This window comes from Manis javanica, chromosome 16 (genome assembly GCF_040802235.1).
Source record: "Manis javanica isolate MJ-LG chromosome 16, MJ_LKY, whole genome shotgun sequence".
NCBI classification, from domain to species: domain Eukaryota; kingdom Metazoa; phylum Chordata; class Mammalia; order Pholidota; family Manidae; genus Manis; species Manis javanica.
In genome coordinates this window covers 7,357,372-7,371,099 of record NC_133171.1, presented here as the reverse complement: position 1 = coordinate 7,371,099, position 13,728 = coordinate 7,357,372, and the positions used below count along the sequence as shown (strand labels likewise).

Here is a 13,728-nt window from a genome sequence, read left to right as displayed (position 1 = left end):
GAAGGTTGGTAAGTCAGAAGAGGAACAGATCTGAGGCTTGCACCATATTCTGGATGAGAGGCATGGAGATTCACTCTTCAATGAAGTCCAGATAATGAGCAAAGCAACAGAGCAGCCTGACCGCACAGCAGGAAGAACAGATAAGAGCAGCGTGGGGCTTGGCGGGTTTCTGCCCTGGCAGGGGAACTCCCTTTAAAGGCAACAGAACCAAGAGCAGTTACAGATACATGCAGATCTGGTAAATGCTGAGGGCTGCACATTTCTATCACATCATTAATCAGGACACAGAAGTGGCGAGGGTTCTGGTGACCCTTGACGATTTGGGAACACCAGAAAACAAACCCACCCCCAACATAATCCAGCAAAACCCAACAAATTACATGACATTTCAGACCCAGCGGGAGACAAAACACAGACCCCCAAAGAGGAAGTGATGTATTCACCCCAAACAATGAAGTCAATGCTTTGAAAGGGGAAAAGAAAATCCAGTACAAAGGGACAGCTTTTGAAATTCCTTAAAGAACGCAGAGGGTGGTGTCTGAGCACGGTGTGGTGTCTGAGCGGGTTGCAGTTAGCAGCATCCTATCCCTTTCCTGGAAAATTCCTCCATCTCTCTCTCTCTCAACCGTCTCCCTCCATCAGTCTCTCCCAGTCAGGCCTGTGGCAGACATATATGGGCTATACTAGGTTCTAGAATGAGCAAAGAACAATTAAGCCTCCTTGTCTTCAGAAACTAAACTTCATGCAAGCCACACAACTTGAAGTCCAAATGGAAAAGAAGAAGAGGGGAGAGGAGGGATGCCATGAAGTGGGTAGTCCAAAAATGGCCCCCAAGCCTCTCCATGCTACTTATTCAGTGTGTATGCCTCAAGTTGACAATAAAGATGTAATCTTCCATGTAATGAAGCTTTGCAGGAATAGAACCTCCTAATCCCAGTTATCTCAAAAAAACATGAACATTCATTAGGTGTTCTGGATGCCTCCAGGGGGACTCCATTTTCATCCTTGGTTTAACTGAGAAACTTAGGTACAGAGAAATTAAGGAAATCGCCTGGAAGATGACAGTGTTAGTCAGCACTCTGCCCAGGAAGCTGGGGCTGTGACTCCCCAGTCCTGGTTTCCTCTGTGAATATTAGAGTAGGCTCGTTCCCATCCAGAGGCCGCTCTCCAGGACAGAAGGCATGGGGGTTCAGGTCACTGTGCGGAGGGGTAGGATACCTGGCCTCAGGCAGGCAGGTCAGTAGAGACTGAGATTTCTTGCGACATGGGGCTTTCCCCCTTCTTTCACCAGCACTACTCAGCCTGGAAAATCAATTTAGCCTACACCCTAACTTCCTGCACCTTAAATGAGGGTCCTTCCTGCTCCCCGTTCTAAAGCAGTGGCTGCACAAATTAGCAACACTCTTTGTCCCTAAAGCAGCAGAGCCCAGTTGTGCCCTGGTGTGTGCCAAAAGCTTCCGCTGTGTGCAGTGCATTGTCAAATGCTGGCACGTGCTTCAGCAAAGAATTTTGTCCTTCTGAGCAGCCACCAGGAAGTTTGTTTGGCAATCTGTCCCTCTAAAGCAAAACACACACACACACACACACACACACACACACACACACACACACACACTACAACTGTTTGAGGACTTTCCTCTCTTTAAAGCCCTGGGGCTGGATTCTGGAGCAAAGGGCAGCAATGATTATTCCAGAAGTTATGTCTTAGGTGGTATAACATTACCTTCTGCCCACTGGGATCTTGTCAGCCATGTGTGCCTGGGTTATTTTGAAACTCATCTGAGCCTGCTACCTTGGACATGGGTTGGGTTAACAAATCGACGTTCAGCTGACAAGAGTTTAACCTGCTTCATCTGGTCAAGAACAGCAAGAGCAACTGTCTCTTGGCCGCTGGATTTGTGGTTTGAAATACTGCTTTATCTTCAGCATGAAATTTAGAGACACGGTGTGAACTGCAACTGTAACCCAAATCAACCAACTAGGGGGAGAAAGCCACAGACACACCTTTTACTTTCTTTGTTATTCAGGCAAGAAGGCAAACAGTGTTAAAAAGCCAAGCTCTTTCCACAAGGCAGGGCTGAGAGCCAGAATCCCAGGCAGGCAGGCCAGGCGGGTCAGGCCCGGGTGTGCAAAGGCCCCGTTCATATTCTTGGTCTTATGTATGGGAGACCTTGGCTTCTCTTTGCCACTGGCAGGCAGCCAGTTCTCAGGGCCTAACCTCAAGCTATATTTTCAGCTGTTTCCACAGAGCAGGCAGGCTTCTCAGTCTCACTGAGGGGTGTTAGCTGCTTCAAGAGGCAGGGTCTGGTCTTCAGCTGTCCTGTCCCCAACCCTGCTCCCAGAGTAAGGCAGTCAGTGCCTGCCACCCAAAAGCACATGCACTTTGCAGTGCTGCCTCACTGTTCAGCCCTAGAAACCAGTTTTGGGCCTTGCAAAGACACACCTCTTCCTCCCAACTCCCAGATAGAAGTGGTTCCCTCTCATTTCTACAAAAGGAGTGGTGAGGATTTATGCAATGCATGTGAGATATTATAGGATGTCAGCCCATCCTACCACCTACATTTGGTTTTTGTCTTCCTAATATAAGAGGGGGAAGAGTTTCTCTCTGGCAGACAATCCTACAGGATTTAAAGTAGGGATGGTTAGAAAGGCTTCATCTCCATCCATCTCAAAGGGAGAGTTACATGGAGCAAAATGGCCAGACAGATCCTCAACTGGAGGTAAAATGGGTCCCGAAAAAGGTTTAGGAGGTAAGGGTGTGAGTTCCAGGTCAAAGCACTGAAGACAGGCTAGGGAGGTGAAGTAACCAAGCAGATGCCCCAATTTTTTAGCCACCATATGTATTCAATAGTAGGATCTTTCAGCTTCCACATGTCATTACCGACTTAATAGTGATTGGGTACAATACCCTCTTAATTAATTTCTACTTAGACAAATAATACATAATCTCCCTTTCTACAGGAAAGCTAGCACTCATTTGCCTCCAAAATAATTTTCCTCTTCTTTAGGGCAGTAAGACCTAAATAAGTCTTTCAAAATCTCCCTTTTTGATGACTACTTCTAGAAGTGAAAAGTTAAGAGAAGCCAGAATATTTAGGTTAAGTCATAACTAGCCCAGTTTCATCTCTGCATAGGATGTGCGGATGATCTTGGTAACAGTTAAGCCACTTACTGACCTGCTATTGGCTGGGGAGTGATGAAGGAAGACGTGGTTAATGATGGATGGTCTAAAGAAACAGCTGTCATTATTTGGTTCAGTTTATAGCAATTCTTGCCTTTCTAAAGATAAGAACAGGCAAGTACCTAAGGCATGGGAACCAAGAGCTGGTAAGGAGGCCCCATATGAGTGTAAGCTCCTCTTTGAGGAGGTGTGAGTAGTCTGTGCTGGTTAAGGGTTTGGACTTAGACCTACATTCCAATCCTAATTCTGTCACTTACTGGCCATGCAACCTTAGGTAAATTACTTAACCTCTTTATGGATCAAATTCCTCATCTGTATAATGGAAGAATAATAGTGTTTGCATCATACGACTGTGAAGATTAGCACAACATGCCAGCTGCAGAGTAAGGACTTAGGTAAGTGGCAAATAATTATCGGAGAATAAATGAAATGAAGAGGATTTGTTAATAAGCAAGACTCTCCCAACTAATCCTACCTCCAATTATGATTTGGGAGCTCCATATATCATCCTTTTCCCTGGAACCCTGCTCAGCAATAAGGCCATCTGCTTGCTTGTTTGCTGTGATAATCCAAGACTAAAGTCCCTTTAAAAGGCACCCTGCTGAGGGGAATGTATAAAGAGCAAATAGAAAATTTAGAAAATAAGGTTATTCTGTATTAGGACCCTTCTAAGCACTCTGAACAGTATTTGTGTTTCTGACAAGTACTACCAAATTTTAAGTTCCTGCAGAGTTCTATATCCTGGGCATTTCAGGTCTGATAGTGTGCATAGACTGTGAAAACTCCTTTTGGCTCTGGACACTACAGTGAGAATATTAGGTAAATATACAAAAGTGGCAAGGAAGGTATGCTTGGAAATTCCAGTTCTGATAGCCAAACAAACTAACAAATCAGATGAATGCACTGAACTACCTGACACCATTTTATCTCTAATGTCATTATACTATATAATTAAACAACAGAAAATTATTACATGTTACATAGACTAAGGCTAGAGGGAATTTGCTTTACCAAATCAATGAAGAGAGCCACTCACCTGGAGAGTGGGTTTTCCTTTTTTGCCCCTCTCCATATATAAGACGGTAGTTGTACTTTTAGCACTCGTTGATCTAAAAGAGACGTAAGCACAAAGTGATGGTATACACTTAGAAAATATTTTAAATGAGTTTGTAGTTTTACTGACAAATACATACATTTGGACAGAGCACATCTCTATGCCAGGCATTTTTACTATTCAGTCTACAGAAAGTGTTTGATCCACATAAAGAGTCTCTGATCCCTGGCAATAATTCGGCGTCCCTGAGGGGGTATGCAGCCACCAACTGGGAACCACTGACTTAGAGCAAAAACATGATGTGAAAGCAGGAAGGGATGCTCAACACATCCTTAAAGTGTTTTCTGTTGTTTAAGAAAGGTGAGAAGAAACTACTCTCCCCTAAACATCTGAGCACATAAATTAGACCCATCTTGAAATTAATTTCATTTCTATGTGCTTGGAAATCTACCCATGCTACAGTTTTCCAGCCCTCTACAAAACAAGAAGTATTGCCAATAAAATATTTATGGAATGATAGAGATCTTGCTTATTACCTTCGTGGTGTCTATCCTTTTAATTAACCACATTCATTGTGTTCTCTTTGCGCTATTCTGATAGTTTCCAGATGCAGGTATATCTTATGTGAATAGAAAGGGCAAAAAAACCCTAAGTCACTCAAAGTAGAACCAGAACTGTAGCTACCACATGTGTTTTAAATATATTACCCATACAATTAAGAATACAGTATTATAAACCAGCTCTATAAATCTTCAGTAAAAACAATAACACACCAACTCTTCTCAGCCACAAAGAGGCCCTCAGTAGTACCATAGATTCCATGATGATGTGGCTTTGGGACTGACTGATATTCCATAGGAAAAAATGTTGGCTGGCTGAAATAAAATGTAGTACATGCTCTCCTGTGTACCTAAAATGAAAGGGAAAAACATCTTGCAAGGCAGAAGCATGTGAGCATGTGCCCGGCTTCGGTATTCCCTGGATTTTTTACTACCATTTAAAAGTGCTAAGAAAATGTAATGTGCAGACAGGGCTTCAGGCTTTGTTCTGTAGTGAACATTTGAGATCCTTTGCCTTCAGCTGCAGACCTAAACTTATCATGAGTGAGGAAAGGTCTGTGTTGATGTGAATACAGTTTGTAAATTATAAGGTGCTAGCCTATGCAAATGTCAGCAGTTAAAATGACTGATTATGCTTCTCCCTAAACTTGACTCAGTTGTCAGGGAAAATAGCTCTCTGAAATTTCCAACAAGAAGGTACTTCAACATTATGAACAGATTTTCTTTTCTGGGGAGGCAGGGGTGGGGTGGTGGGAAACAGTGCATTTTTCTTTAATGTTGACAAAAAATGTCTTTATTTGGGGACTTTTGAAGACACACAAAAGTAGAGATAATGGTATAATGAAATCTCACATATCTACCTCCTAGTTTCAGCACATGGCATTATATTTCATTTATATGTATTTCATTTATAGTCTTCATTTTCTCCCTTCTCCCCACCAAAAAAAGGGCTGTATTTTAATACCAGACACCGTATAATTTCAGTGTAAATATTTCTTTATATGTCTAAGACATGAGAACTCCTTTTTTAAAATACAATCACGAATCCACTGATACTTAAACCAGTAACAAGAATACGTTAATATTCTCTAACATACAGTGTTCAAATTTTCCATATTTATTTTTCATCAACTGTATCTTCAACTTTTAAGGATAGTGGCTGTGTTTAAGGAACTCACATAGCTGAAATCCCCTCACAGTTCCTCTTAGAAATGTTTCTTTAAGTAAGTACTTAGTCACGGGGGCATTTTATCAAAGATTCAACAGTCCCTCTGGGCTTTCACTGAGCTGGGTTCACACAGTGTACGACAGTAGGAACAGACTCTGCTAAGGCTTTTCCTCACCACATCTCACTATAGGGCAGCACCTCTAGTGCAAAGAGCTGGGCGTCAGGACACCTTGATTCTAATCTTCCTTCAGTCACTACATGGCTGTCTAACCTTGAACCAAATCCATTTTCTTCTCTGGGCCTCAGTTTCCAAGCCTTTAAAATGAGTCTGTTAGGCTACATAATCTCTGTATTTCTTTCTGGCTCTTTTAAGTTTCAATGTGTTTGATTTTACGTTTAATTAATTTCACATACTATGTCTACAGGACGTTATTTGCAAAGATGAGAGCATATTATAGAAGAAAGCAGGTATTTGAAATTTTAAGGTCAAATCTTGACTCTAATGCCCCTGGGTAAGCCACTCCCCTTCTGAGCCCCAAAGTCATACTGTGCTACATATTACAATGATTTATTTTATTTATCCATCTCTCCTACCAGACATCAATTTCTACAGAGTGGGTTTTTCTCATATGCGTCTATCACTGAAGTCTAGTACCATGCGTGGAACCTGGTATGAACTTGATACACATATGCTTGTTACATAAAAGAATGGATCTGTATGTGATCAGAGGGTGAGAATGACTGCTCCATCCACGTTATGGGATTACTGTATGGTGAAATGAGCCAATATAGACAAATGCACTTTTTATATTACATATTAGAAAACATTAAATGTCATTATTTATATTTGAAACATGCCAAGTAGAATATTTTTTATTCACTTACAGAAATTACACCTTGCCTTTAACCTTTGGTAAGGGATGAATGATAGGCATTTTTTTTTCTTCCTATGCCAAATTTCATTTTTGGAAATAGTTTCTTTTCTTTTTTAAAAAATTCAAAGTATAATTCTAGGCACTCACCACCATTTTTTAATTTTTCCAATGACCTTTTGGGGAAATTTTTTTGGACTAATTGGTTAGTAGCTTAGGTCCAGTCTAAGGCATTTTTGTTAATTTCTACCAATCAAAATAATGTAGGGGGTAGTGTAAAAGCAATGACAGATATCAGATACATGGATTTTCTGATGAACTAAATATTCACTGGAACTAGTTCCCTTAAGATGATCCTGATTCAGTTTCTACTATAGCTGAATGTCTTGCCTTTGAATAGTTCCTCAAATGGCCTCTTTTTTGTAATGACACTAAATTTAGTTTATCACTTAATGATTTCTGATTACACTCGAGTACCATTTTAAAATGTAACCATTTCCCTTAACCATGTTCAAATATGACACAACTCCTAGAGTAGCATTTCCTGAAAGGAATACTAACTAGTCCTAAATAATAATGCTCACAAAAAACAGTGACTGGACACATACTTAGTAAAGTTTGCATATTATATATAACCTCTGCTTGGGGATTTACAAAATCTTAGCTCACAGAAAATTCTGAGAGGCCTTGCTACCAAGCTATTTATTGCATTTCTTTGCTGTATAACAAGCAACTTGTTCTAACACTCAGCATTTCTCAGACTTCCTTATTTCATATACCACAATGAAAAACACTGCCAATTAAACTAGGACTCAATGCTAAAATGCCATCAAATATATTAGAAATGTTAAAGTTAGAAAATATGTGTCCCCTGGAATTGATGATATGCAGTCTATGACCACAGAACCTTTTTTTTTCAAACATCACCTGTAGACATACTGAGGATCTAGTGTTCTCTGGAACAACACTGGAGAATTATGCTCTAGCCTAGAGGAAGAGGGCAAAGGCTATTTTTTTAGTATTAAGAAGTAAAAGAACTGAAAATTTTGAAGCTAAAAGAAAAACAGAAAGACAAAGACACACACACACAAAAAAAAAAAAACGAAAGAAAAAGAAATATTGGTTACCCACTTTCAGTGCGAAATAGACCTTGTTCAGTTAAAAAGTAATTCCCGGGTGCACATCAGAATGTAACTAACTGTCCAGCTGTCCCCAGTGAGCATGTAAATCTCTTTAAATTAAGATGGCATGTAATTAAATTATTCAGCCGTGGACAGGCTTCTCCACGCAGGTAGTTTACTTTCCCTTAAAGTAACCTCTTTGCCTCTGAGGAGTCCCACACCCAGAAGTGACTCAACTGTGTAACACTAGTAAAATCCCTAGCACTTGACAAGCAATAGGCTTGGACATAAAACATCAGTCACTCTACAGTGAGTCACATGAAATCTGTGAGCGTTGCGGGGAGGCTTCCAGGGAAAGGCAGCGGGGGGCGGCGGGCTGCTCCAGCTCCCCGTGCAGGAGCGCACCGGCCCGGCCTGTCCATCGTCTCCATCCTCCCCATCTGGCCAAGCCGCCTCCTGAGGGGTGTGGGCAAGACTTCAGGAACAGCGTGTAGCACCCCAACTGGCCTAGGCTCCCCATCTTCCCCCGCACGCCTAAGTTTAGCCCCTCGGACGCTTCCGAAGGTCTGAACCGGACGAGCCCGTCTTTCGGGACGCGAATCTGGGGCTTTATCGTGGCTCCACGGGTTGGCCGGACCCGCCAGGGCCTCGCGCCGTCCTTCGGGCCCGGAACAAACAGCCGATGACCCCGGGAGGCCGGGTCACCTTCGCCCTCGCCTCTGCCCCGCACCTCGCACCCCTCTCCCCTGCGCGGGGCAGGTATCCACGGGCCGGGGGGAAACCTGCTGGAGCTCGGCCACCGCGATGCGGGCGGCCTAGGACGGCCTCGCGCCGCCCTCGGCTTATTTATCCGCCCGGCACAGTTTCCATGGCTCCGCGGCCGTCCTCCGTCCCCTTCCTCGCGCAGAGCCGGGCAGCAGGCGCGGACCGAGCCCGCCCGGTGGGGACTCCGGGTGGGGGCCGCGCGTCGTCTCCAAGCCCCCCGGCGCGTGCAGCCGCACCCCCCATCCTGCCCCCGGGCCTCCTCTGCAGCCCCTCCCGCACGCCGGTCTGTGGCCCGCGGGACCCGGCGCCGGGCCCCCAGGCGCAGCGCAGCCCCCGGCCTGCCCGGGGCGGGGGAGGGGCGCGGCGCAGGCAAAGTTGCTTTGCTCGCGCAGAACTTGCAGCTGAGACGGCGGCTTCCCGCCCCCTTCCTGCCCTCGGCGGCTCGGAACACACACCCACCCGTCACCACCCGCTACCTGCCGGCGCCCCTTTGGCCGCGGCCAGGACTCGGCAGCATCCCCTCCCGGTGCCCTTGAGGAGCCCAGGTTGCCAGCGTTGTCGGGCTGGGGGCGGGCGCACCTCACCTCCCCGCGCCGCCAAGGGGACCGGGCGAGGTGGGTAGGAGCCCCTTCACCCAGTCGCCGAGCGGCCATGCCGCTTTGGCACTTTGCAAAGCTAAGCCTCCGGGCAGGCGACGCCCACCGGCTCCCGAGCTCGGAGTGCTGTGCCGCGCGTGGACCGGCCAGGGCTCCCACCCCGTCCCGCAGGGGGCTTCGCCGCGGCGGCGGGAGGGGCTCCGCCAGGGGCTGAGGCTGCCAACAGGTGCTTGCGAGCCCATGTGACGTGGGAGGGGCCACGCCGGGGACGCCGGCTGGGGGAGGGGAGCCTGGGCGAGCGCGCGGGGCTGTTGGACGCGCCGCTGCCCTCGCGGCCGGCCCGGGGGAGGGAGGGGGAGGTAGAGGAGGGGATGCGAAAGTGGGTCAGGAATGTAACTGGACGCTGCGCACCCCCCACACAGACACCACCACCACCACCACCACCCCTTTGCCCGCGAGGCGGCCGCGCCAGCCTTGGAAAGCCAGTCTTGCTGTTGTGGTTCCCCAGCATTATCGGTGGACGGTTACCAGGGATCCCGGGGGATGTGTTTCCCTGTGACCCTTTGGGAAGAAAAACTCCGTTGCCTCAGTAACCGAGTTTGGCTTGGCTGCAGTGATGCAGTGAGTGTTCTAGGTGAGCCTGACCAGGAGGAGGCTGCAGTTACTCTACCGGGTGGATTAACTTTTCCTATTACTGAACCAAATCGCGAAAGGAAAGTTTGGGAGGAGGTGGCATTTTTGCCCCGTTTTGTGTTTGTGTTGTGCAGTTTAAGGAAACATAAACGTTTTTGCATTTGAATTTGTCTCCCATACGCAGGCCCAGGCTGCCATAAATTTATCAGCGTTCTTAATGAACGCTGACTTAGTTAATACAAAGATTTGAAGTTGATACCTTAAGAGTTGGAAGGAGCAGGGGACAGTGACAGTTTTGTATTTGGGAAGGCTTGAGAAACAAACATGAAAAGGCCTTTATTAAAAGAATGGAAAAAAAAAAAAAAACCCAGGCCTCCTCAAAGCAGAAGTGAGGAGCAGCCCAGCTAGCACCCTCCTAGATGCAGTGGCACCTCACACCGCGGAATATGTGGTGAGGAGAGGCAGCAATCCAAAGTTAAAAGTGATAGGCTTTTGGTTTGAATGCTGGTGACACAAGTAGAGTCAAGAAAAAAAGTAATAAAAAAATGCCAGACTGCAAAGAGAAAGCTTAGCGTTGCTGAGTTTACAGCATAAAACTCTTCCTGAGCACCCTTCCTGAGTTCTGTCCCATTTTTCCTTCTGCTGGTTTTGTCTAGTGGACCTTAGCTACAGCATGAAGGACAGCAGCTTCGGGAGCAAGGCCCAAAAGAGCCATGCAGCCCCAGACTCCGAAGAAATGTGCAACTGCTGAAGTTTTATTCTGAAGCAGAAAGGGGTATGTTATCCTCTAAAGAGATCTGTAGAGTTATCTGAAAAGCTGACTTAGGAATTCATGTAGATTTCTGTTTCCAAGGCAACCCTAGATAAAAAAATCCAAATTGAGACTTTGCGTTAAAGAGTGTATATTCATAGAAAGCAAAAACTGGCAAGTTGGATTTTTGTAAATGGAATCATACTCTAAATACATAAAAGAAGGTTGTTTTGTTGTGAAAACTGTGGCCGTCTAATCACCCTTGGTTTACTTTTTTTTTTTTAGACTTCCCTGAGCTGTCTCATTAGTAAATGGAAGTAATAATGATATTTGGTATTTTGAGGGGTGGTAGACTGGACTTCTACATTACTGTCTGGATAAAGAATTTTCAGTTTAATTGACAAAAGGCTTTATTTTTGCTTATGGTGTTTGCCTAAACTGTAGAATGACTATAGCTGAAAGGTGACAAATTCCATACGTTGAATACTCTTGTATTCTGAATGAAAATGGCAGTTATACAAAAGTTTTCTGGAAATTGAAAAAAATGAATACATTCATGATCTTAGGAACATGATATCCTTCTGTGTGAGATAGACTTTAAAATCTTGCTTCAAACCAGAATTGTTGCTATAGAAATGGAAAATTTAAGCAAAACAATGAACTGACAGCCTTTTTCCTCCTGTCCTTTCTCCTTCCAACCCTCACATTTCATCTGAATTCGTGAAACATTTGTGTAGAGGATGATCTTTATTTTAGTTATAAATTAGACTTTCAAGACAAACTGAATTGAGTGAATATCACATAAGAAAGGAATAATAGGGTCCTTATTACTGTGATGTGTTCTTGTATATCTAAAACATTTGTTACATAATTTTTGGGGGGCACTTTTGAAGAAATTTTCTGTGTGGTAGGTTTTCATATAGACCCTTTTGGATGATGCATTTGTAACCATTTACTCACTGCCACCCCCAAAATGTCTCCAATAAACATAACACCTTAAACATTTTAGCCACCTGCTTTATGTATAGGACTGTGTGAAACTGTGGAGATTACAGAGAAGCATATTCATGTTTCTAAAAGAGTCGAATATGCATTGGGTTAGTTGGGACCTACAACTAAATGACAGATGTGAGAAATTTAACTGTTCAGGAGTTAAATAAAAACACCAGGAATAAAATATGTGCAAATATGCCTAAGCAGAGATGATGGATTCATAGATGAAAGTTACACTGAGTTGGGAACTGAAATAAAGAGAGACTAAAAAAACTTTTTCTTCTATTTATTTTCTAAAATGTTAGCAATGAACCTGTATTGCTTCTGTGTAAGAATGAAGGTTTGCTCTCTTTAGGGAGATGATGCCAGACAGTCAGTGTATGGTTGACTGTCAGTGACGCAGGTCACAAAGTGCCCCCCCACAACTTCAAGAAGGGCAGAGAGCAGAGTGTGTGAAGGAAGGTAAGAGGGAGAGGGCACACCCTTACTTAAGAGAGGCTTGGATGTTGCAGGGTGCTGGGTGTGTTCTGGGATGGTAGCTGTCAGGTGGCAGCCATCAAGAAGCGCTACACAGGGAGTTGGTAGACTTGAACTTAGGACTTAAAGGATGATGGACCTGATTTTATGGCCAGAGAGAGAAGGGCATGTCTAGTGGTAGAAATTAGTTAAGAGGCAGGAAGTTGCGAGCACATTTGGGAAATTTGAATACATCAACTTTGCAACAGGAGATGGACCAAGTATGAAATTTAAGTGATAGGTTAGGGACAGACCAATTAAGGACCATGAATGCCTGGTCAAGTTTGGTGTTAGGACTTTATCTGGCAGGTAATGGAGAATTATGACAGCATTTTGAGCAAGGGAAATGCATGGTCAAATTTGGATTTGGGGAAGGTTAATCTTGGAGTTAGATTGGAGTGAGAGTTTGGGGACCATGCATGGCTATTTGGGGGCTTCAAGGGGACCTGGATAAGAGTAGTGCCAATGGGATCGGTTGGAAGGCAGTGCTTTGTGAGTTGTTATAAAAGGAAAATTGGCAGTATTTTATAGTGTTTGGATATGGAGTGCAGTGGACTTGAAGAGTCCAAGATGACCCAGGGATTTAATAGGTGCCTTGAGCAGTGGTACTGCCAACAGAAATTAAAAAAGGAAGCTAGTGTTCAAGGTAAATGGAGGGTTAATTTATGAACTAGAATTTGAAGCTGTGATTGGCAGCTGGTTCAGGTGATTCAGGGAAGATGGATGAGCCTTAGCTGAGAGCAGAGATGTGAGTCATCTGCACAGAAGTAAGTGATTATTGGTCAGAGGTGTGGAGTGAATTCCTAAATTTGAACTTGGCAGAGAACCAGTTTGGGGAACATTCACAATTAGAATTTACATATATATATATATAATCTGATGAAATGAGATCTGATGATACAGACATATCATTTCAAAATTCTCCTCCTTCCTCACAAAGCATGTAAGGTAATCATCACTGGGGTTTTAGTTAAAGCTAATCTACTGAATCAGCACTCTTCTAACCCAAGTGCTTTAACTCCTCAGGTAGAGAGATTCCCACCCCATAGGCACTGAATCAGAATCTCTGGGCTGTCAGTCCGCCGTTTTAATAAGATGTACAGGCCACTCTGATATGGATCCTTTTGGAGAACCTACAATGCCTTAGCCAGTTTATTCTACAGTCTGAGACCTCCCCCTGAGCCTCCTGTCTTCCCTCAGGAGAGCAAAAATCCTTGCTTTACGTGTGTTGTTTTCAACCTGTTCTTTTGTCTTTGTATCTGATGGACAGTCATTGATAAGCAGTGCTTAAAGTTGTTTTTGCCCAGATGACCTGCTGCTTTCCAAATTTAGTACTGGTTTGGAATTAGAGGGATATGTCAGAAGTCCTCTGCCCTGAGAGGTAGGAAGGAGGTTTGGGTTGAAACACTTACATGTGGGGCTTAGTGACTCACCCTCTGTCCACCAAAGCATGTTGAGGAGGCTACAGTACCCCAGGCCCTGGGCAGACCCAGGGTGAGGTGTTTGGCATTGTTCTCA

The 13,728-nt window shown here is 44.4% G+C and overlaps 2 protein-coding genes across 8 annotated transcripts in view; one reads left to right on the top strand and one right to left on the bottom strand.

The window, feature by feature from the left end:
• LOC118968366 (uncharacterized) overlaps positions 1–9,637 on the bottom strand; it is a 103,207-nt gene extending 93,570 nt beyond the window's left edge. For 2 of the 7 annotated variants that reach the window (XR_012126069.1, XR_012126067.1), the window contains exons 1-3: positions 9,306–9,637; positions 4,218–4,290; positions 3,657–3,782 (exon numbers count right to left, since the gene is read on the bottom strand). Coding sequence is in view for 2 of the 7 variants with exons in the window: in XM_073224218.1 (XP_073080319.1) it covers positions 4,218–4,290; positions 9,306–9,559 (327 nt within the window). In the remaining 5 variants the exon portion in view is untranslated. Of the gene's footprint in view, positions 1–3,656; positions 3,783–4,217; positions 4,291–9,300 lie in introns of all 7 variants that reach the window. The other 5 variants (XR_012126070.1, XR_012126071.1, XR_012126068.1 and 2 more) reach the window with 5 other exon arrangements.
• Positions 9,176–13,728, top strand: part of RREB1 (ras responsive element binding protein 1) — a 174,742-nt gene continuing 170,189 nt past the window's right edge. The window contains exon 1 of the mRNA XM_073224209.1: positions 9,176–9,335. The gene's annotated coding sequence lies outside the window, so the exon portion shown is untranslated. The remainder of the gene's footprint in view (positions 9,336–13,728) is intronic.